This window comes from Pristis pectinata, chromosome 9 (genome assembly GCF_009764475.1).
Source record: "Pristis pectinata isolate sPriPec2 chromosome 9, sPriPec2.1.pri, whole genome shotgun sequence".
NCBI classification, from domain to species: Eukaryota; Metazoa; Chordata; class Chondrichthyes; order Rhinopristiformes; family Pristidae; genus Pristis; species Pristis pectinata.
Window position 1 is genome coordinate 78529519 of NC_067413.1, and position 25806 is coordinate 78555324.

The 25806-nt window shown below is 41.0% G+C and overlaps 1 protein-coding gene and 1 non-coding gene across 2 annotated transcripts in view; both read left to right on the forward strand.

Moving 5' to 3' along the window:
• The first annotated feature begins 10731 nt into the window (after positions 1 to 10731).
• Positions 10732 to 10820, forward strand: trnay-gua (transfer RNA tyrosine (anticodon GUA)). The gene is given in 2 exon segments: positions 10732 to 10768; positions 10785 to 10820. It is a non-coding gene; the product is annotated as a tRNA-Tyr (tRNA).
• Positions 10821 to 13473: 2653 nt separating this feature from the next.
• Positions 13474 to 25806, forward strand: part of LOC127574011 (tripartite motif-containing protein 54-like) — a 58785-nt gene continuing 46452 nt past the window's right edge. Inside the window, exon 1 of the mRNA XM_052022604.1 lies at positions 13474 to 13641. Within this exon, the coding sequence (XP_051878564.1) occupies positions 13474 to 13641 (168 nt within the window). The remainder of the gene's footprint in view (positions 13642 to 25806) is intronic.

Sequence of the window (25806 nt, forward strand, 5' to 3'; positions counted from 1 at the left end):
TGGAAGTTGAGCTGAAATTCCATGCAACCTTTACAATAGGATGTGTCTTGAGAGAGGTTGCAGTTTTCATTTGGAAAATTAAGCCATCAACTACCGATTTTCAATCATTTAAGACAACGTCAATTGTATCCAGCAGTTTAAAGAACTGATCTATAAACAAAGTCCAATGTTGCTTTGTTGCTCTGAACATTTTAATATCAAATTCCTTTCTTTTTTCTCACTTTACCTTACAATGTTATCTGGAAATAAGCAGACATTTATTTTAAATTATTATGGTGAATAGTGTATTTAATGTACTCCAACAACCCCACCCACCTCAAATTAATTGTCAGGCTTTGTACGATATGGAACCAGTTTCAGCTTTCTGGATAAGACAATATATTTACTGAACAGTCTCCAACAATGCTGGAAGTGAAAGCTGGACCACTTCTTTCCACTTTACTAGCTATTCATTGCCCCAACAGAAAGGAAAGTTAGAAATGAATCCTTTGCTGCCAAGCATTTCAGTAGTTCCAATGCTTATGACTGCATTCTTATTGAGAGGAATATTGGCATTGCATGTCTAAAACCAATAGACATGCTCATCAGTTAGTGCTGCAACAGAAACATTGGGTAACAAACACAAGAATTAAGACAGATTGGGTGATCCATGTGAAGTACTAATTAACTATGCTAAAGATTTTAGCAGCACGCTTCAGGTCAAAAAGGAAGTTCATTAACATAATCTGAATAAATGCAATACAGGAATGATTTGATTTGGCTTTAGAGCGATGACTGTAATGTATTTGCAATCTATCTCAACTATAACTTTGGCTCAGTCATCTGCACTTCAGTTCTGTAAATTTAGGATGTTATATTTTAGCTTTCATAACATTTCTCAAATATCTGCTGCCAAAAGGAATAATTTTCTATTTTGTATGCGACAGGCTTAGAGAAATGTTGAAAGCTGTAGAAAATGTTATAATTCCTGTATTCTTAGGGCAATTTCTGGAACAAAACTGTAATTTTATAACATCTTCTGCTCTCTTAAAATTCAACAAATGTTTACTCCTTCAAAGGTTAGATTTACATATATTTATATTCTATTAAATTACGATACAACACAAGATATTGTAATGAGATATTTCTGCAATTACTTATATCTTTAGATTGCAATATAACTTATTTTACAATCACAATTGAAAGGAAGTACTGCAGCAGACATTCGAAGATTAATCTTCTGATCTGATGTTTTTGTTGGGAAGCCTCACCTACTGATTCTAAGAGAATATTTCAAAAGTTCCAACATGAAACATGCCAGGTCAACCACAAGCTTGTAGCATCACTAGTCCACTTATTGAAGTTTCTTTCAATTGGAAATGGATTGGTAAGAAGAAATTTCCTTGCTTCAAGGAAACTCAACATTTCTACCTCTAAATAAGAATCAGAGTAATTGAGTGTGGGTGTCTGCCTCCCTTTATAATATTGTGGATTGTTGTACAATTATATCCAGTTTGAAGCATATTCTACTTTTGTCTGTTAGATAGCAGCATCAGGTGTATTTGAAAATAAACCACAGGAGGGTTTTCTGAAGATGATGTAACTTTTATGTAGGTTTCCTTTTAGTATATGAAACTTCTTGACCTTGCGCAAAGGAATGTTCTCTTTCTCGATATTATTTTTAAAATGAACTGTTTGAAAATAACAAATACTTTCTGTTGTTTATTTCCTTCAAAAACGTTGTAAATTGTTGTCAGACATACAAGCTATCTATGTATGTTGCTACTTGTATATAACCCATTATTTGTAAAAATCCTAGTTAACCACTTTCCTTTGTTTTTGCCCATTGTCCGTTATCCAACTGCGAAGGAAGTGTGAATTTGTAGTTTAGGATATTTTAGTATTAGGCAATTCGTATTATACAGTACGTTCTCTGTTGTAAGTTGCTACTCTTGTCTGCTGTACTTCACAGATTCCAAGATGATCTTGTTTGTCCCTCTCTTCCCAGACTTGTGAAACTCCAGAATGTCCATGGAAGCCTATATCCTGCACTATATTTAGTTACATTGCTTGGCACAACATTTTCAAAGTTCCACTCATTAGGGACTTTGCATTCAATGCTGGCCTTTATCATCTCTGTGCATATAGGGCCTTAAATCTTGCAATCTTGTTTCTAACAAGAAATCACAAGCCTTACAATAACCCAAAGAAATATTTTGCAGATGTTACAAATCTGAAAAAAAAAAATCAAAAATTCTGAAAATGTCAATGCTTCCTAAATTCCTGAGCATTTCCATTATTTTTGATTTTGTATACTAAAATTAATTGTGTCATCTCTGAACCCATGTTTCCTAATTATATTGCTTCAATTCTGCAGTATTTATCCATTAACAAATGGAGATACAAATAAAAAATAATAATCTGCTAACATATAAATGTAAAGCACAGTTCTTAGAGCAAACAGCATGATGGATAACCAAATATCTATATAAGCAAAAATGGGAAGACTAACAAGCCCTAGGAAAGAAATTAAGTACTCATTTGAAGCAATATTCCTCTTACCTTTGCATTTCACATTTACCTAAATGTTTCTTTCTTTTCTGCTTAACAAATTAATATAATCTCCAACCATGAAGAAAGAAAAATACAGTATTTGAACAAGAAAACTATTTAAAATACATGTGGTTGGGATGGATGTTCATAATCAGAGATGAAAATGATTCAGTTTTTATGTTTTGTGTACACATTGCCTATGTTGAAGAATCAGTATATTATTAAAAAGCATACTGTTCTGAAAAAAGGCCTTCACTTGCTGAATGCTGACTAAAAATCTCATATTTGAATGTCTACATCTCTTTCCCTGATTAAGTTAGCAAATTTTCTCAATTTATGTTCCATGTTGATAGTTGCATACAGCAAGACCACATACTGAACTTTGGATTTGAAGAACTCTGGGTCTGGTGCTCAGTTTTCTGAATGTTCCCTTCACTGTTGATGAATGGAAAGTTCATCTGCTCCTCTTGATTTCCATTTTGTACTTCTGGTATAAGATTCTGATGCACAAACCTCTTTGTTGAAAGAGCAAATTTGTAAAATCTGTATTCATTTCTCTGTTCAGGTCTTTCTATATTCTCACTCTGAGCAAACGTTGTGCATAACCAGTAAGATATCTTTATTAGTCACATGTACATCGAAACACACAGTGAAATACATCTTTTGCATAGTGATTTGGGGGGCAGCCCGCAAGTGTTGCCACGCTTCCGGCGCCAACATAGCATGCCCATAACTTCCTAACCTGTATATCTTTGGAACTTGGGAGGAAACCGGAGCACCCGGAGGAAACCCACACAGACCCGGGGAGAACGTACAAACTCCTTACAGACAGTGGCCGGATTTGAAGCTGGGTCACTGGCACTGTAAAGCATTATGCTAACCACTATGCTACCGTGCATACCAAGATGTTCTGCAAGACCAGTGTCAGTAGGAAATGAGTGAGTGTGGCTGCACAATTGCATTGAGGTTTATGTTGTTTGGTTCTCATTGATTTCTTGCCCAAAATATATGGTTTCATTTTAATACAATCTATGCAAATATTTGCATGAATAATTCACAGTTTTCCTGCTGGGAATGCACGAACTCAAATCACTTAGATGAACTAGCTCAACCTGGTTCAGGACTGGTCGATGGGAGCATTAGTTGTATTTTTTTTCACTATGTTAAAGGGTAAACATAAGAAAATAGGAGAGAAAAGATCACTCGTCCAATCAAGTCTAACCCACAAACATATTAGCTGGAGTATCATCAGCAACATCCACTTTTGGTCTGCGAGGCACCTTGCTATAAGAAAGATCTTAAACACCATCATTGAGAGTCATATTTGGTTAGTTTGTGTTTTGCATTTTTTAACCAAATGTCAATCATTACTGACAAAATCAATTAAAAGTTTAGAATAATTTCTTCAGGGCATCTATGTGCTTTTTTTGGAACAGGAAGATGGAAGGATTAGTGAGAAGGATCTGAGAAAGGATTGATGAGAATCTGATTTCCTATTCTTCAATCATGTGTACAGACCTGAGCATCATTACCTAGAATGAGAAGAAGGCTGCATCCAATGGTTCTGCTTCCCTACTAAAATAGTAGCAGAGGTCTGACATCTAATAGAATGGAAAGGTAACCAGCAGAAGTGGCATCTCAATGCCTTCCTGTACATGGATGACATTGCCATCTTCTGCTTGGATCCAAGGTCGGTCCGCAGATTGATTAGCATCTGTAAACAGTTTGAGCTACTCTTGGGGCCAGAGTCAACCGCAGGAAGAGCAAAGACATGCTCTTTTGCAACTGGCAGCCGGTCCACCACAAAAGTCTAATTACCTGGGGATCTGGTTCAGAGGGGCTGAGGCATGTAACAAAAATTGCCTGGAGCGGATAGGTAAGGTCAAACAAAAGTTGGGACAGTGGGGGCAGTGCTCCCTCTTGATGGTAGGCAAGAACCTGGTCATCGGGTGTGAGGTGCTCTCAGTGTCACTGTACTTGGTGAAGGTGTGACCCATACCCCACTCCTTTGCCATGGCATTTGGCAGAATCCCTCAACACCAGAACTCACCAACAAGCACCAAGGACTCATGTGACTGGCAGAGAGAGGGGATGTCCCCTTCAGATGGTTCCTACACAGTTAACATCTCACCCACAGCACACACTAACCTCAAGACAGCTGCGATGAGGATGAGATGATTGCCCACCTCTTTGTGGAATGCAGATTTGCAAAGAAGTTCTGGAAAAGGATGTATTTTTAACAGTACTTTAACTCAAGTATGAGAGAAAATCTCAGATGAAAACAAGATAACAGAACTACTGAGTAATAATTGAATGACTGTTTACTTTAAATATCAATTAAAATTTTAGACTGATTTGGTTGCTAATTACTTGATTCATTCATCTATATTCAATAGGATATTTGATTCTGAGAAATTGATGATCTAAAACTAACCTTGTTTCTCTTTTCATTGACGCTGTCTGATTTGTTGACCCTTTCCAGCATTTCCTGCTTTTTTTAAAATTAATACAGAAATTGCACCAATGATCCAGCAAACATTTGCAGATTAGACTGTATCCAACTAAATTTTAAAAAAACACTTGAACTGTCATAAACTTCAGCCATTTACAAAATAGTCCAGCCATGAAAAATTCTGAAAACCTTGTACATAGTTGAATGACAACTAAGTGATTTTTTAATGGCATACTAAGCCTTAATTACTGCCTAGCAAATTATCTCATCCTGTAAAACTTCTTTTATATGCGTTGTGTAATAGGCTTAAATGAAAATTTCAAAATATAAGGGGCATTTTTTTATTTTTAAGAAATTTATTAATGAAGTTTATATTTCAACTTCTCGTTTAATCATATTCCAATCATTTAATATTCTGTATAATGTTTAAAACATTAATTAAAACTACTTTCTAGTTTTCTGTCTGTGAAAATTCTCTACTGTGATTGGCTTTTGAAGCAGCTCGATGGCATCACAGCCACTGGCCACCAAGAATCTTGTTGAACTGAAGGTCTTCTGCCACAGGTATTGGAGTTGTCATGTCATTGCAGTTGTTCAATTTTGTAGGGAGCTTTTTTCTTCAAAATCAATGAGAATTATGTTTGCATTCACTAGACTGACAAATACTAGGAGCAAAGTATCCTTTCCTCTGGGAGTGCAATGTGTTTTGGACTGCTTAAGTACGGTGCTGGCAGACACACAATAAGCTGAACGCCCAATCTTTTGTGCTCTAATGATCTGTGTGTAGAAGTTAGCTGGCACCTTTATAAATTTAGCTTTATGCTGCTCTGCATTTACTTCAATGTGAAGAAAATTCAGTTCAAAGCCAGCCATGCAATGCCACTTGTTTTACTCCCCCAATGAAGCTGAAAGTCTTGACATTCGGTTCTAAACTTTGGAAGAAGCTCTCGAATAGATTCCCAAAGACTTTATGCAGAATAAGATAGCAACAGAAGCAGGATTGACCTTCCAATACACTTTGCAGTACATATTAGTGAACTTGGTGGATTAGACTCTAATTTATTTTGCTAAGAGTAGCTGTGTTATTTTCTGTAGCTCAACAATACCCTGAGAGTCTGAACAACCCCAAATGCTTATCTCTTAATCAACCCCAAATTCAGTTACTCCACAATGGTCAGGCATGGAATTCTCTCTAAATATCTGCCTGTCCCTCAATCCCTTTCCTCAATCAAGCTTCACCTTAGTCATCTGACCTACTATCCTCCTATAAAATTTGACAACATGAATTGACAATTTGACGTGAAGCACTTTGGGTGCCTGTGCTACATTAAAGGTGGTACAAAAATACAAGAAGCTGTTGTTCCTTGCTAAAAAGCTGTGTTTGCAACTAGCATCAGACGAACACGTCCTCAGTTGTTGGGCCAGATTACTCAGACCATGTTTGGCCTGCCATTTAAGAGACTTCTGGATAGGTACATGGAGCTGAGTAAAATAGAGGGCTATGGGTAAGCCTAGTATTTTCTAGGGCAGGGATATGTTCGGCACAGCTTTGTGGGCCGAAGGACCTGAATTGTGCTGTAGGTTTTCTATGTTCTATGTTCATCGCCTGGTGATCATGCACAGCTCCACCCACTTCAGGGATCACACTGATCACATGACTGGCCCTTGTTCACATTGATGACATCAGTGTTAAAGACGTGCTCCCCTAAAATAGTTAAAATGGCCCAATGAGAGACCAACAAGGAGCCTGTTCCTGTTTATCTCATGACTGCCGATCCCCAGAGAATGCAAAAATGCAAAAAGGCACACATTAAAAAGTTCATACCTCTGTGGGTGGATGTGACATACAAGCTGAATGTTAATGCCTAGAGCTTAATTAGGTTGTGATAAGGACTGAAAAAGAATGAAACCAGAATTCAGAAAAGAGCAACAGAGATGTCATGCAGGAAGTATACAACCATTGGGAAAATAATTGCTGCCCTAAAAGTCAAGTTTTTCACTGTATCTTGGTACAAGTGACAATAATAAACCAATTACCAATTGCCAAACTAAGTAGAAAATGATAGTGAAAGTTGGAAGCACCAGTTATCAGCAAAAACTGGGGACACCAATTTCTTCCAAACATCACTTCTTTTCAGACAGATAACATAGCTCTGAAAACCTCTGAAAGCACTTGTCCAGATTCCTAAACAGCACAGCTCCGACAGATAAATAAGAAGTCAAACAAGCATGCTTTTCCCAGGACAAAACTTGCCCAAGGACTTCTTGTTGTCCTGTGCAGTACTAAATCTCTGCACCATATGGACCGCATTGGTAGAAAGTCAAACTTGTGGGGAAGTCAGGAGACGGCAGTCCCACGCTTCACCAGTGAGCGAATGGTGGGGAGGTGGATGATTCACTCATCTGCCATGGAATCCAATGATCCTGTCATTTTCTGACCAGGAAAGAAGATGCATGGACTCTAAGATGAGTTAGGGTTATTATTTCCAGTCAGCAGACTATTTTATCCAGCCCATTGACAACATTATCACAAGATCACAAGATCACAAGACAAGGGAGAAGAAGCAGGCCATTCAGCCCATCAAGTCTGCTCCAAGAAAAAGGGAAAAAAAGAAATGAGAAATGGGGAATGGGGGGGAACAAAAAAAACCTATTCTAATCCCAGTTTCCAGCCTTATCCCCATATCCCTTGATACCCTGACTATTTAGATATCTATCTATCTCCTCCTTGAACGCCCCCACTGATCTGGCCTCCACTGCTGTACGTGGCAAGGAGTTCCACAAATTCACCACGCTCTGGCTGAAGAAATTTCTCCTCATCTCTGTTTTGAAACTGTACCCTCTAATTCTAAGATTGTGCCCTCTGGTCCTGGACTCACCCACCAAGGGAAACAGCCTAGCCACATCTACTCTGTCCTTTCCTATCAACATTGTAAATGTCGCTATGAGGTCCCCTCTCATTCTTCTGTACTCCAGTGAGCACAGTCCAAGAGCCGACAAACGCTCATCATACATAAGCCCTTTCATTCCTGGAATCATCCTCGTAAATCTCCTCTGAACCCTCTCCAACGTCAGCAAATCCTTCCTAAGATGTGGGGCCCAAAACTGCGCACAATATTCCAAATGAGGCCTCAATTGTGCCCCGTAGAGCCTCATCAACACCTCCTTACTTTTATACACTATACCTCTCGAAATGAATGCCAACATAGCATTCGCTTTCTTTACCACCGATCCGACCTGGTGGTTAACCTTTAAGGTATCCTGCACGAGTACCCCTAAGTCCCTTTGTACTTCCGTACTTTGAATTTTCTCTCCTTCTAGATAATAATCTGCCCGCTTATTTCTGCTTCCAAAGTGTACAACTGCACATTTCTCAACATTGAATCTCATCCGCCATTTCCTTGCCCATTCTCCTAAACTGTCTAGGTCTCTCTACAACCTTCCTGTCTCCTCAATACTCCCTACTCCTCCACCTATCTTGGTGTCATCCGCAAACTTAGCCACGAAACCATTTATTCCATCATCCAAATCGTTAATGTACAATTCCATCATCCGAATCGTTAATGTATCCCCAAGTACTGGCTTTTGATGGATTTCCTCACTACTTAGGCCTCTTCATCATAATGAAATCAGGGAGTGCATGAATACTCATGATTCTGGGGTCTGGTCTATTTCCTCAGTACAAGTCCTATCTGAGTTACACAATTATGGAATCATGGAAGTGAATGCCAAAGGCCATTTGGCCCATTGTATCAGTGTCACCCTTTTGAAAGAGCTTTCAAATTAGTTCCACTTCCCTGCTATTTTCATGTGGTCCCAATGGCTTTCCTCCCTCCCTCAAGTACTTATCCAAATCCCCTATAAAACATATTATTGCCAGCACTTTTCAACACCTTTGATATGTTATCCAATCCAGATACTGAGAGCTTACGATGTAAAAAACCTTTTCCTTAAATTGTCTTTTATTCTTTACCATTTACTTTAAATTTGAGACCCTTCCACTGCAGTATCATTTTCTCTTGTTCATGATGCTGAACAGTTCAATCAAATCTGCTTCTAACTTTCTTTATTCTAAGAGCAAAAATCCTAGTTTCTTCAATCTTGCCACATAGACTAAATACTTGTAAATAAATGTTTCCTTCTAAGGCCTTAACATCCTTCCCAAAATTTGATGTCCAGAATTGATCACAAAACTCTAACTGGGGCCTAACCAATGCTTTATAAAGACTGAGCATAATTGTTTTTTGTTCTTTATCCCTTATTTATAATATCAATAATTTCCTTAGCTTTTTAACAGCTTTCTCAGTGATATCAACCTTCAAAGGCCTGTGTGTTTAAACTCTTGGTTCACTCTGCTCCTGCATCCACTTTAAAATGGCACTATTTAATTTTTATTGTCATAGAGTCATTGAATCATGCACCACAGAGACAGGCCCTTTGGCCCACCGCGTCCTAGCGGTTAGTGTAACGCTTTACAGCGCCAGCGACCCAGGTTCAATTGCGGCTGCTGTCTGTAAGGAGTTTGTACATTCTCCCTGTGTCTGTGTGGGTTTCCTCAGGGTGCTCCGGTTTCCTCCCACATTCCAAAGACGTACGGGTTAGGAAGTTGTGGGCATGTTATGTTGGCACCGGAAGCGTGGCGACACTTGCAGGCTGCCCCCAGAATGCTCTGTGCAAAAAAAAGATGCATTTCACTGTGTGTTTCAATATACATGTGATGAATAAGGATATCCTATTTTATATTAATCCCATTTACCAGCACTTGGTCCGTGGTCTTCTATGCCTTGGTGATTCAAGTTTGCCAAGATACTTCTTGATTGTTGTGAGAATACCTGCCTCCAGCATCCCCTTTGGCAGTATATTGCAGATCCCAAACATCCTCTGGGTGAAAAAATTCTTCCTCAGGTTCCCTCTAAACCTCTTACCCTTACCCTAAACCTATGTATTCCCACTACTTTTAGACTACTCTGGTCTCGGGTTGGACATGTGTCCTCTTGTCTTTCATCATTCTTCCCATCAAAATGAATCAATGTACACTTCAGCTGTAATGTGTCTGAAAATGTTCACCAATGTCAATAACCTTTTGAAGTCAGCTATTCTCTTCAATATTGTCAGTTTTTGCTATTAGAAAAGACTCCATGCTTGATTGTGTATTGGCTGATTCAAGAGAAACTACCTCTTGAGTAGATTACAGTGATCATAGCAATAACAAATAATCATTTGGGTAACTGATTTGCATTTAAGTTGTTTGCATTTCAGTGTGTGTGTAGACCATTCCTGTCCTAACGGCTTCAGACATCGTCTGAATGGGTGAAGATGGCCTTACGAACTTCTACTGTATATATTATCCTTCATCAACAGCCTCAGTTTAGGTGTGCAGACTGATCCTGAACGAGTAGATGACAGCAATTATTTAAACGCTTTGTGTTTTTACTGGTGCAAGTCCGATTTTATGTTGAAAAGGGTCTGATTAACGTTTTGCACGTTAAAGCACAGAGTCTGATGCTGCATTAACAGGCTGTGTTCAATTTGGTTGAGCGTGATCCCGAGCCAACAGCTATGCCTGCGTCTGTGCAGACGCTCCAGCCGAGCCACGTCGCGGCCACTTTCGTCGGCTCCCGTCGGCTCCACTCGGCCACCAGCGATCTTGGCGTCGGCTCAGCGCTTCCGGCCACGTTCGGATGACAGCGCACATCGCTGCCTCTGAGTCGCTTGTTGTAGCGCCGGAGGGCGGCCCCGATCATGTTCCTTCGATAGCTCAGCTGGTAGAGCGGAGGACTGTAGTGGGAGAGTTCCGGAAATCCTTAGGTCGCTGGTTCGATTCCGGCTCGAAGGACGACTTTTTACTCTCAGCAGTAATTTTTTTCAGAGCATTGCAAACTGAAATACATCTCATAGGTGAAACGCTTTTACAACGATGTCCATTTATATTTCTCAATCACGTGGGCCACGCATGCTGTACACACTATGTTGGTGTAATATTCACCCAGGGTGTGCATATTATGTTCCCTCAGGTGTGCGCGTTGTGTTCCTGGGGGCTTTGCTCACTGTGCACGTAAACTATTTTTCTATGGTCACAAGGACAATGCATAGGATCTTTGCATAGAAGTAAAACAGGACTGTGTTCACATGGGCTCCATGTCCATGCAAATCCTGGGCACGGAGATGTTTTACTTTTTTTATTGAATCAAACCTTTCAATTACACTTAAAACGCCGGTTCTGAGTTTAGAACAAAGTAAAAATGCTTCAAACATAAAGCCTCCTGCTCTCTGTACAATCTTTGTGGATTGTTCTGTACGCGTTGGATTGGCTTGGCAAAATACAGGGATCCCTTGACAGCTTTCTGTATGTTTTGGACATCGACCTCCCAACCCCCAACTCTTCAATCTGCTGGGGCTGCACTACCAAGCTCCATGGTCGCTGTTCATTTTCTATGTTTCTTCACCTTCCTCTGCTCCCTTAGACTCCTCATCCAAATGCACTTTATTGACCAGACATTTGGTCACCGTATTTAAGCTCTCCTCTTTAAGTCTGGTATCCATTTGTACTTCTGTGGTGCCTTGGGAAATTTCCTATCATTTAAGATACTTTATAATTGACCTGTTTAGGGAAGTTAAATTGGTTAGATTCTCCAAACAAAAGAACTGCCTACTTTTAACTCATTAAATTTCCTTAGTCTTAATGTCCACCTTATTTTTGTTTTATATTCATTTTCAGGAGCAAGGAATCATGGAAATGCCCAGCATTTATTGTCCATTCCCAATTGGGCTCAAGAAGATGGCAGTGCACTGCTTTCTTGAACCACTGCAGAGCTTCTGGCAAATGTTTGGCAGGGAATTCCAGAATCTAAATCCAGACATGATGAAGGACCAATTATATATTTTCAAGTCAGGACGGTGTGTGACTTGGAGGGGAGCCTGCAGGTCATGGTTTTCTTGTTCCCCTGCTGACCTTGTCCTTCTTGGTGGTAGAAGTTGTGGGTTTGGGAGGTGCTGTCTTTGTAGCCTGGGTGAGTAACTGAAAGGCATTATTTAGATGATACACATTGCAGCCACTGCTCACCGGTGGTGGAAGAAATGAATGTTTAAGGTGGTGAACAGGGTACCAACTAAGTGAGCTGCTTTGTTCTGGATTGTGTTGAGCTTCTTGAGAGTTGTTGGTGCTGCACTCATCCAGATAAGTGGGGAGTATTCCATCACACTCCTTAATTTGTGCCTTTTAGATAGTGGAAAGATCTTGAGGTGTCAGGAGATGACTGATTTGGAGTCACAGTCATAGAGTCATATCCCAGCCAGTCAGCCAAAATGAGCATGTTGGCTCATAGTTTGGGCTCAGTTCTCCCCTCCATGGGCAGGGATTAACTTGTACAGACATTTGAGAAAGGACTTACTGCTTCTGATTGGAATAGGCTACATGCATAGTCTAGGACTTTCCCAAGATCAGATAGGATTAGTTAATTTGGCATCATATTCAGCAAAGACTTGGTGGGCAGATAGGCCTGTTTCTCTGCTATACTGTTCTATGTTCTAAGATCTATCCCTTTGATCCTGTAAACCAAAATTCAGCAAGGCAATAGTACGAAAGGGTGTGGCATCCCATCAGAGAAAGTTGAATTGGAAAATGTGCATGCATTGCCCTAATAAAATCAAAGAATTATAATGATAATGTAATCTTCAAGTCAGTAAAATTCATAAACATAATAATAAAACTTATTTATGATTTGAATTTGCATTTAATTTATCAGAATATTGAATACACTCTATATTGGCATATTTATCCACTTTCTATGCCTAAATGTGCATAAAGATGTTATTAGTCTGAGACTTTTTGGCTTTTTACAGTTAAACTGATAGTAATGGTATGGTCTGCTTATTCAGTACAATAAGTACATACTGTGTACAGTATCTCTCTGCTATTTAAAACTCTGGCTTCATTCCAGGATCAAGTGAGTCTGTGCAGAACTGTCAAGATTGTCAGTGGTCATGGTCCTGACATCAAAGCACAGTTTACATATTAAAGCACAGTTTACATATTAGACCATCACAGTTTTGGGGGCCATGAATTTGGGAAGTTATTTACAGTTCTGTTTCAGGTCGTTTAGATTAAATCTGGTTAAAGAAAATTTTTTGAATGTCAGTGTCCAGAGAAACAGCTGTTTTGGATCTGAGTGCTGACAGGTGTAAGATTGGAGGGACAGAGGGAAGGCAGACAGCAGCTCTGGAAGTCAGCATCAGTCAGTGTCAATTTCATATAAGGACACAGCAAAGTAAGCAAGCATAGCAACGGCTGACGTTGTGATTCTAAAAACAACATCAAACCCATCAACCCAATCAAAGACAATATTGCCCAACCACAAACATCAAGAAGTGCTCTAGTCAGTCAGGTCACAACCTCAGGACAAGTAAGGAAGAAAGGAAGAGAAGCTGGAGGCAGTTTAATTTCCGAAAGTAACTGTACAAGTTAGACTTAATCCCTGAGGTTTTCTGACATGACAACTTCCATGGATTATAATCTTTTATCCAATGATCGTCAAACCATGGACAACCTGGAAAAGCAGCTGATCTGTCCGATCTGTTTAGAATTATTCTCCAAACCAGTTGTTATTCTTCCATGTCAGCATAACCTGTGTCGGAAGTGTGCAAATGACATGTTCCAGGTAAGTTACTGATCGTGAAGATGTGTAGCCACTAAAAGGAGAAAGCAGTAACTTAACTAACTTGTAACATTAAGATCAAAGTGTGAGTTTCTACTGCGGGTGTAAAGGAGTGAATCCATTTTGAGATTGTTCAATCGATCATGGAGCACAGTTGTACCAACTGGACTGGGGGGTGAGTAGGGTGTTCTGCGAACATCTCTATTTCCCTCAGAACTTTTTCCCATGAACTCTTTGTAAGACTGCTCTGTTCTGCATGTGGTTAATGAAAGTTTTTTAAGGGAAATAAGATTGATGAATGGTGGACATAGGAAATTAAGCCTGTCTTAAAACTAAAGATAATTATTCCATCCTGCTCCTAGCTAACCTCCATTTTTTGTCCTTCACAAAATTAGATTAATCTAAAATCTATTATTCAAAATTAACCCCAAACGTGCTGTGTCACATTAGCTCCTAGTTTACCAAAGCTCGAGTTTAAATCCTCATTCTTGCTTTCATGTCTCATTTTGGTCCCATTGCTCACCAATTCTGGAATCACCTCCAGCCTTGCAACTCTCAAGGACATCTGAGCTTCTAGGTGTTTACATATTCCCAAATTTGATCACGCCTTCAGCTGCTGAGGCATTAAAGTTTGGAATTCTCTCCCTAGGTCTCTACTTTTTCTAAGACATTCCTTGAAACCTTCCTTTTGGCTTAAGCTATTGGTCATTTTCTCTAACACTGGCATATTTATAGGATTGTGTGAAATTTTGTTTAATAATGTTGCTATAACGTCATGGACTGCTTTACTATATTAAAGGCAAAAATCAGAGCCAGGCCTTTCAAGTTAGAAGTTAGGGAACATTTATTTGGGCAGAACATGGTAGCAGTGTTCTGATTCAATTAATAATTAGATTTTTCCTGGCATGGGTTCATATAGATGCAAGCTATCATTTAGAACTTTTTTTGCAAATCTTTGATAATAGTCATGTAGATTTCCATACTTACCTGACCTTATTGCTGTGAACCACATCCTTAACACAGGCCCAAGTTTTGTCATGGCTCGAATCTTGCATTTACATTGGGAAATATATCTGTCAGTGCCCTAATGCTGAGCCTACTAGAACTACAGGGCAGTGGGAAGCACGGAAGTTACTAGAAGTCTGAATCTCCAGAGCATTTCCACCTCTTATGCATTCAAATGCCACCAGTGCCCACCACTAGGTATGACGGGGTACAGTGTTTAGATTGCTGGGCTAGTTACCCAGAGGTCTGGGCTAAATCCAGAAGACTCTGTTTAAATCCCATCATGGCAGCTATTGAAATTAAATCCAGATCCGGAGTTTAAAAAATAGTCTTAGAAATGATGAACACCATGTTGTTAAAAATGCTCTGAAAGGGGAGAAAATTGTCATCCTTACCTAAGTTCTCCAGTTTCAGTAACGTGCTCTCCCTCTGTCCCTTTCCTCTCTGCTCCTGATCAACCCAGATCCTCACCCCCAACCACCTTTGCCCTGTTTCTTTTCCCTGCTCTGCCCATTCCATCTGCCTATCACCCACACATTCCTTCCATTAGGTCCCGTCCCCTCACCATTCCCATCTGCCCTCCCCACCTCCCTTATTTGGTTCCACGCTGCACCTTCCTTTCATATCAGATTCCAGCATCTGCAGCCCTTTGTTGCCTCCCAGCCTCTGTCGCTATTTCCACTCTTCCCTCCTCCATCTACATATCACACCCCCCCCCCCCCACCCTGGATCTACCTATCCCTTGCCAGCTCTTTCTCCATCCCTTCCCCTCACCTCTTTATACTGGCCATCTCCTCTCTATCTTTCAGTCCAGATGAAGGATCTCAACCTGAAACATTCATTGTCCATTTCCCTCCACTGATGCTGCCTGTTCCTCCAGCATTTCTTTTTGCTCCAGATTCCAGCATCTGCAGCCTCTTGTGTCTCCTTACCCGATCTGGTCTCAATGTGACTCCAGCCCCACAGCAATGAAATTGACTCTTAATATGTCCTCTGGAAAGGCCTCTGTTGTTTAGAGACAAAGGGGGAAGGTCAACCAATTCTGGCCATGCCAACAATGCCTGAAATAATAATAAAAAACATAGGAAGTTGACCTCAGCCCCATTTTCATGAAAGGGAAGCCATCCAGGCCACTTTGTTGTGGGACTCACTTTCAGCCTGCTGAAGCCCAGCAACAAAGTGTGTCTCAGCATGAAGTATGTTCAAGCCAGAGATTAATAGATTCTCAGAAATTAGGGGAATCGAGATATGGGTCCAATGCTGGAATATGGCAATGAGGTAATCATCTTATTGAATGGTAGAGCAGCACAAAGCATACTCCTGCTTCTATTTCTTATATTCCTAACGTACTGGTTATGATGCCTTTAAAGGCATCATATCTCAAATGAGTCAAAGGAATGGGAATCTTAATGCAGGGATTCCCTTTATCAGACTCTTCCATCTTCCAGTACAGCAAGGAATGGATGGAGGTTCCATCCTGAATAGCATAAATTGCCCATCGGACTCCCACTGCAACTGTGATAAAAATGCAATGGAACCTAGGAGGAATTGCACTGTTATCGAGATCTCCCAGCCTGCACCATCTCATGGTGCCTAAGAATTTTTATTACCTGAATCATTCCAGATTGGAGGAAGAAATACCTGTAACATATCTGCAACATGAGGCATTTAGAATTAATGTGTCAATTTAGCAACTGATTAGAAGCAAATGATTGTTGGTATTTATTGCACAGGAATTTGTGCACAAGAGTACATATGTCTTGCCACTACTATTTATAGCCCTAGTGAGTCTGGAATATTGTGAAATTCTGGCAAAGAGTCTTTGATGTGAAGTAGTAACTGTTTCTCTTTCCACAGATGCTGCCTGGCCTGCTGACTGTTTAAAGCATTTTCTGTTTTTATTTCAGATTTCAAGCATCTGCAGTTTTTTTTATTTTCATAAGGAAGGATATACTTTTGATAGAATGCAGCAAAAATTCACCAGGCTGATTCCTGAGTTGTGGAAAGATTAAAATGACTATATTCTCTTGAATTCTGATAAATGAAAGATGATCTCATTGCAACATAAAAAATTCCTTCAAGTTAAGAGCTTGGCCGTTCATGACAGAGATGAAAGGAAATTTCTCCCGGAGAATGATGAATCTTTGGAAATCTTTACCTAACAGGACTGATATGGAGTTACTGCAGGGAAGTAACACTGAGCTAACAGACCAGCCATTATCTTATTGAATGGTAGAGTAAGCACAAGAGGCCAAATGGCCTACCCCTACCTCTGTACTTCATGTTCCCCTGTTCTAATATCATAGCTTTCAGCACATCATTGCACTGGAGAGATCACAGACTCTTTCTTTTCCAGGAGAGCAGGATTTACATTTCACTGTCTTGGTAGGCAGCAGTAGAAAGCTGAGCACATCAGAGTCAGAATCAGATTTATTATCACTGACTTAGATGACATGAAATTTATTGCTTTTTGGCAGCAGTACAGTGCAAAGACATAAAATTACTATAAATTACAAAAAGTAAGTAAATAGTGCAAAAATAAAGGAATAACATGGTAGGGTTCATGGATGTTTCAGAAATCTGATGGCAGAAGGGAAGAAACTATTTCTGAATCATTGAGTGTGGGTCTTCAGGCTCCTGTACCACCTCCCTGATGGTAGTAACAAGAAGAGGACATGTCCCGGATGATGAGGGTCCTTAGTGATGGATGCCGCCTTCTTGAGGTACCGCCTCTTGAAGATGGATATCAAGAATCGTGAGCATGTGATGATGCAGGGTTTCATGTGTGTTGAGGCTGCCACATTACAAGCAGAGATTACGAGAACACCTGAATGCATTGCTGGTTTGCCACCATAATAAGATCATAATGATGAACATTGCTCAAAATCCAGGTGGCAGCAACAAGGAGCTTTTATTTTATGCCAGTGTGTTGTGCCTTCTATCTCCCTTGAACACAAGGACTATCCTGTCAACACCCGGCTCCTGTTCCTGACTCCTGCTCAGAATCCACACACGTGAGAGCACATTGTGATCACATAATGAGTCATGCAACCAACTGCAGCCTCATTGAGCAGATCATAGGTATCTTCAAACATTATCCTGGCTGCTGCAGAGGAACCTTGCAGCATACAGCAGATCAAGTCACCAAGTTTGTTTTGTTCCACAATGTGCTGCACTACCTGGCTTAGCTTTTGCTGCAGCTGCTGATCAGAAGGGGGAGGACAAAGAGGTGAAGGACGAAGAAAGAATATAAGGTGGGATGTCTCTTTGATCAGGAAATCAGTGAACAACAAACAAGATTGTGCATTCAAGGACCACAATTCCAATATTCCATTCCACTACCGTCTCCCTTGTACCTTCCCTCTGTTTCTGATCATCACAGTGTTCACTTGACCACAATGACAGAATGACAGAAAACACCAAATCAACATCCCAAAGCATATTTACTCATCCAGCTATGATAAAAATCACACCAACATCAACTGATTGCCCTTGTGCAAATTATTATTTAAATGGAGCAAAACCACAAAATGTTACAGGACCAAACAATCTGGAGGTCCTAGTGCATGGAACACATAAAGTTAGCTTTCAAGTGCAGCAAGTATTTAGGGAGGCAAATGGATTGTTCGCCTTTATTGCAAGAGGTATGGAATGTAACAATAAGGAAGTTTTTATGTAGTTTTATAGGGCTCTGGTGAGATTGCACCTGGAATATTACATGTTATTTTGGTCTCCATATTTAAAGAAAACTATACCTACATGAGAGGCAGAGCGGGGAATTTTCAATAAATCCATTCCTGGGATGTATAAAAAGAGATTGAGTAAGTTCTGCCTAAGCTCATGAGAATTTAGAAAAATGTGAGGTGACCTCATTGACTTAGACTGGGGTTGACAGGGTGGGTGTACTTCCCCTGGTGGGGGTTGTCTAGAAGTAGTGGGGGGGGGGGGACATACTTTCAGAATAAGGGATCGCCCATTTAAGGTGGAGGTGAGGAGGAAGTTCTTCTCCTAAAGGATTGTGATTCTTTGGAATTCTCTACCCAAGAGAGCTGCAGAGGAGATGTCACTGAATATATTCAAGGTAGATGTTGAATGGGGTATGGGGAGTGGGAAAGTGGCATTCAGGCTAAGTCTGGATGGATGAAAAGACTTGAGGGGCTGATTGACCTACTCCAGCTCCTGTTTCTTATGCTGTTATTATGCATTCCTCTGCGGGCTTTTTCCTGTACTAGAACTCCTATACTAACCTTCTCAATGGCTGCTACATGGCTAATGGCAGGTTGCTGAGTGTTAATCACCTTGGAGGATGACCTCAAGGAGCTCTGCCCTGGCTTTGGATCATACATTGTGACTTTGAATGATTGACAGACAAAAGCACTTGGGTATAACAGTGAAAAGATCATCCTGAGTGATGACAGTACTTTTCGTATTTTGCAGAGCCGTTCTCACTCCAGGTTGGTACTTCACAACCCCTGGTAAAGGATAGATCATTGGTGTGCCATGCACCCTGAAAGCCCCTTCAGACACTGGCACCACAACCATTATGACAGCAGTCTGATCTTGTACAGTTACCTGACTAACCTGCATAAGAGTAATTTGACCTTGAATGGCAGATTGCATGCGTAAACTGAGTATAAACTTCAACACTCAGACACTGAGTGGCTTCTATTTGCATTACCAAACAAGCCGATACATTGAGCATTAGACACTGTGTGAGGATTGAGTAGGTGAAAATATAAATGGAGTTGGTTATGATTTCCCCCTGCTCCTTTCCAGCAGACATGTAAATAAACCAAGCATTTCATTGTGCATGTCCATCAACTGCTGACTGGCACATCAAAAATGCATGTCAATTCCACCAGCAGAACCCATGTGTGACTTTACCTCTGAGGAGCTTGTATTTGGATGTCTATTTCAGCCTGCCCAGTAGATAAAGGACCTCTGTTCTGCTCCCCACCTGGTCTAACAAGGCATCCAGTGCTGTGTTTGCAAAGCTAGGTGTGTGCAGTCACCTGTGTTTAGCTAACTCTTCCCGCAATTTGTAAGGACTTGTAGAATACTTTTTACCATCTGCTTCAGCCACAATGTAACGCTCCTTTAACGCTCCATTAGTACCATCCAGCTTGACTTGGTGCCAGCCAGTCATGAAACTGGGCCCCATGAAGATGTGCCAAGGCAATAAACAGCATGGTTAGCAATGGATGGTCATTGAAATCCTTGTAACAATCTTCGATGTTGGCAATAATGTCAAATGAATGCTTGAAGTCTCTGTATCAGTTTTCTCTTTCCACTATTTTATTGGAGGGCTCACATTATTTAAAATAAATGGGTGAAAGCAGAGATGGAACTACTGAGGAGGGGACTTTAAATATATTTACTTAATTTATTTTTTTTTTAATTTTATTTACAGCGTGATAACAGGCCCTTCCGGCCCAACGAGTCCGCGCCGCCCATTTTAAACCCAAATTAACCTACCCATACGTCTTTGCAATGTGGGAACCGGAGCACCTGGAGGAAACCCACGCAGACACGGGAGAATGTATAAACTCCTTACAGACAGTGACGGGAATCGAACCCCGATCGCTGACGCTGTAATAGCATCGCGCTAACCACTACACTACCGTGCCGCCTCTATGCTACCGTGCCGCCATTAGGTTGCTAGCAGTCATTTATATTCATAGTCTATTTTTCCTAATGTGCCTAATAGATTTGTATTTATTCTAAACAGCATCCATTGGAACTAAGCTACCTAAAATCAGTTGTTGACAGTAGTATCTGGAGTATACCCATCCTCCTGTCAATAGTATGTACAGAAAATTAAGCATTGTACTTTCTATAATAAAAGCTTATAAGTTAGATTTCCTGAAACTGGAAGTGTGTTTCAAAGCCTCACCAGGGCAAAAGATTTTTTAACATGAGCCAGCACAGGAAGCTGTAGCTGCACATTTCTACTCCCTGCAGTTTGACCTGCATTTCCCTGACAGCTCATTACATGGGGATAGTTGGCAGAGATACAGTCTCATGTGTCTCACTCAGCCTGACTACTGTGCAGGCTGACAACACCAGCTAAAATGGTTATATGTTGAATGTCATCCAGGTCTTGCTGCAGATGGGCATAAACTGTTTCATTACCTGAATAACAGAACTAAACATTTTGCAATCATCAACAAATTTTCCCAGTGGTGAGATTATAGTAAAGGGAAGGTCATTAAAGAACCAACTGAAGATGATGACGAGGAGGCATACAGGAGTGAGATAGATCGGCTGGTACAACCCTCCCCACCATCGAGGACATCTTCAAGAGGCTGTGCCTCAAGAAGGCAGCATCCATCACTAATGACCCTCATCATCCAGGACAAGAAGGGAAGCGTCACTCTAGCGAGGCTGTATTATAGACCCCCCCCCCCCCAATAGTCCAATAGTCGGCAGGAACTTGGAGAGCAGGTGTGTAGAGAAATTACTCACAATCATAAGAATAACAGTGTTGTATTAGTGGGAGAGTTTAATTTCCCCAGTATTGACTGGGCCACACAGTGTGTTAAGGGGCTAGAAGGGGTGGAATTTGTGAAATGTGTCCAGGAAAGTTTTCTGAGTCAATGTATAGAGGGACCTACTCGAGAGGGTGGAATACTGGACCTCCTCTTGGGGAACGAGGCAGGGCAAGTGACTGAGATGGCAGTAAGGGAGCACTTTGGCTCTGGCGACCATAATTCTATTAGTTTTAAGACAGTGATGGAAAAGGACAGGACAGGTCCACAGGTTAGGGTCTTAAACTGGAGCTGGGCTAATTCTGAGGGAATTAGGCAGGTTCTAGCAGAGATCAGTTGGGAGAGCCTGTTTGAAGGGCAAGGAACAAATGGCAAGCAGGAAGCTTTTAAAGGTGAGAAACTTTCAAGAGTCCAGGGGCAGCATGTTCCTGTTAAGGTAAAGGGTAAACCTAGCAAGTTTAGGGAACCCTGGCTGATGAGAGATATTGAGGCTCAGGACAAGAAAAAGAAGGAAGCGTACATTGGGTTTAGGAGGTCAGGGATGAGTGAATCCCTTGATGTCTATAAAAAGATTAAGAATACACTTAAGAGGGAAATCAGGAAATCAAAGAGAAGGTATGAAAAGGATCTGGCAAGTAAGGATAAGGAACCCAAGAGATTCTATACATATACTAAGAGTAAAAAGGTGACTAGGGAGAGACTAGGTCCCCTAGAGATCAGTGGGGCTGCCTATGTCTTGAGCCACAGAGGATGGGTGGGATTTTTAATGACTATTTCTCCTCGGTGTTTACTGAGGAGAAAATCATGGTTACTCAAGGGAAACAAGTGGAGATGTTTTGGAGAACATTTGTATTACCAGGGAGGAGGTATTTGCAGCCTTACAACATACTAAGGTGGATAAATCCCCAAGGCCTGACCAAGTGCATCCTCGGACTTTGTGTGAGGCTAGAGAAGAAATTGCGGAGGCCCTTGCAGTGATATTTGCTTCATCGTTAGCCACTGGTGAAGTTCCCAAAGACTGGAAGGTGGCTAATGTTGTTCCATTGTTTAAGAAGGGTAGCAAGGACAAGCCAGGGAACTACAGGCTGGTCAGCCTGACATCAGTAGTGGGGATGTTGCAGGAGGGAAATCTGAGGGACAGGATCTACCAGCATTTGGATGGTCAGAGTCTGATTAGGAGGAACCAGCACGGCTTTGTGCATGGGAAGTCATGTTTGACAAATCCTTTACAGTTCTTTGAAGAGGTAACCAAAAGGGTAGATGAGGGTAAGGCAGTGGATGTTGTCTATTTGGATTTTGGCAAGGCCATTGACAAGATCCCACATGGTAGGCTGGTCTGGAAGGTTAAGTCTCATGGAATCCAGGGAGAACTAGTTAGGTGGATTCAAAATTGGCTCAGAGGTAGGAAGCAGAGGGTGGTGGTTGAAGGTTGCTTCTCAGAATGCAGACCAGTGACAAGTGGTGTGCCACAGGGGTCAGTGTTGAGACCCTTGTTATTCCTTATTTATATAAATGGTTTGGATGGGAATACACAAGGCTTGATCAGTAATTTTGCAGATGACACGAAATTAGGAGGTGTTGTTGATAGTGAAGGTTATTGTAAATTACAGGGGGACCCTGATCAGTTAGGGGGGTGGTCCAAGGTGTGGCAAATGGATTTCAATACAGATAAGTGTGAGGTGATGCTTTTTGGAAAGTCAAACCAGAGTAGGACTTATACTATGAATGGTAGGGCACTAGGGAGTGCAATGGAACAGAGGGACCTAGGAGTACAAATGCATAGTTCATTGAAAGCAGGATCACAGGTAGACAGAGTGGTGAAAAAGGCATTTAGAACACTGACCTTCGTCAGTCAGGGCAATGAGCATAAGAATTGGTACATTATGTTGCAGTTGTATAAGTCATTGGTGAGGCTGCACGGAGTACTGTGCACAGTTTTGGTCACCCTGTTATAGGAAAGACATGCTTAAACTGGAAAGAGTGCAAAAAAGATCTACAAGGATGTTGCCTAGAGGGCCTGAGTTATAGGGAGAGGTTGGCCAGGCTAGGTCTTTATTCCTTGGAAAGGAGGAGAATGAGGGGCAACCTTGTAGAAGTGATTAAAATTATGACAGGCATGGATAAGGCGGATGGTAACAGTCTTTTCCCCAGGGTAGGGGAGTTCAAAACTAGAGGGTGTAGGTTTAGGTTGAGAGGTGAAGGATTTAAAAGGAACCTGAGGGGCAACGTTTTCACACAGAAGGTGGTGAGTATATGGAACAAGCTGCCAGAGGAAGTGGTTGAGGCGAGTACAATAGTATCATTTAAGAAGGACTTGGATAAGTACAAAGAGAGGTGGGGCCTGGAGGGATATGGGCCGAGCGCAGGAAATTGGGACTTGCCGGGTGGACAGTGTGGTCAGCATGGACTCGTTTGGCCGAAGGGCCTGTATTCATGTTGTATTGCTCTATGACTCTATGTCCTCTTCTCTTCACTACCATTGGGGAGGAGATACAGGAGCCTGAGGACCCACGCTCAACGATTTAGGAACAGCTTCTTCCCCTCTGCCATCAGATTTCTGAACGGTCCATGAACACTACCTTGTTATTCCTTTTTTTTGCACTATTTATTTTGTAATTTATAGTAATTTTTATGCCTTTGCACTGTACTGCTGCTGCAAAACAACAAATTTCACATCATATCGGTCAGTGATAATAAACCTGATTCTGATTCTGATTCTGGATGGGCCTGGGGCATTTGTCTCAGGGTCTCCTGCAGCAATGTTTTGAGGCTGAGCTGATTGGCCTCCAACAATTTCAAATGGCTTCCTTTACTAGGACACCAGCTGATGGAGAGTTTCCTCTTGATTTACATTAACTTCAGTTTTGTTAAGTCTCCCTTTTGCCACATGTGGCCAAAAAAATGCCTTGATGTCCAGGCCATTAACTTCCATGTCACCCCTGAAATTCAGTTTGTGCCAATGCTGTAATGAGCTCCTGAGCTGAGTGATCCCAGTGAACCCAAGTGGTGGACAGGCTAGTGGTGAGCAAGTGCTGCTTGACAACACCTTTGATAAAACCTTCCATCACCCTGCCGATGATTGAGAATAGATTGTGGTAGTTGGCCGTATCGGAGAGGTCCTTTCATTTATTCCCCCCAAGGGAATAGATCTCCATAGGAGCAAAGACAAGGATAAAAAAAAAGCTCTGATATTTTAGTACGTGATCCAAAAGAAGATTAACATGCTATTTGTTAATTTCTCCAGAGATGAAGGCAAAGAATGAATCGCCTTTCCTGTGATATTGGATGATTGGTATGATTAGGATTGATTGACCAAGCATTTAATTAAAGGCATCCTTACTGTGTTACCATAACCACTCCATTTCCCATAGCAATACATTGGCCCAAATCTCCTGTCTTCACTCCAATGCTGAAGTCAGGAGATTTATGATCAAAGTAGAATTTGAATCAAATAAAAAAAGGTGCAATCACTCTCCTTCGCTCCTTGTGTTTCAGTGTTTGATTCCCTAATGCTTCCATTTGTGAAAGGTTAGGATGTATAGGATAATTAGGATACTTCCTAATTTTCAGTCTGTGTAGGAGCCACTCAGTGAGATACGTAGGTTTGATGCCAAACTGCTGCAAACAAAGGGGACCATTTGACTCAGCTCTGGCGAATGGTTTCCTTCTGCTGGATAATAAAATGGTCCATGGTCCTTCTATCAGTCACGCCAGCAACTTAGTTTTTGCACTGGTTTGCTGCCAATAATCTTTCTCCTGAGATAACCAACTCTGAATACTGAAACTTGTCCATCTCTCATCTTGCTGTAACCCAGCTCCTTGCTTGTGGATGATTAGAATTTGCATTAGGACAGACTGTTGCTGCTGAAGAATGCTGTTCCTGCTCCCAAGGTGCTTTCCTGACCTCTGAACATTGGAACTGTGAGCCTCCTGTAAACTGAAATCAACAGGTCCAGTGTTGGTGGTGTCTCTAACATCAGAAGCTTCTTAACAGGATTAGGTTATTGTATTCAGTAGGTTTGCAGAAGCATCTCATGTGTCAATGTAGATCTAACAGCAGCACTGGTAAAGGTTTTCCAAAATCTCTTGCAGGAAGCAACAGATTCTCAAAAGCTGTAATTGAAAGCTTCTGCTAATTAATGATTAAAATCGATATTTTGCATCTTATAGTGCTTCATGATTGACTAATTACTTTTAAAGTGTGGTCACCTGTTGCTCTGTGCACAAACGGTGCAACAAATACTTAAGTTCCCACAGCGGGCAAAAATGGATGAATGGTTAGTTAAATTTCTCTCGAATGCAGTAGTTGAGAGCTAAAAGTTATCTCCTATCATATAATTTCCTCACATACATTTCTAGGAAGGACATCAGAAGGTTGGGAGCATCTGGTTGTGGATTATACATGCACACTGGCATTGAACTTCCTTCAGCCTTTTGCTGTTGAAACTGTAGCGTGAACTGTGCATAACCAAGGTTTCCACTGCACGTACATCCTTATTTTCCCACTGCCTGCTTTGGAGGCCATTTTGTTACTCTGTTTTTTAATAAGTAAACAATGGACATGAATATTCAGAAAATAACTCACTAACTAAAATTATGCTTTATTAAATATTCATGGTATAACTTAATGGTACAGAAAATCCTTGCATTTATGCTACTGTGTCAAATCTACTGC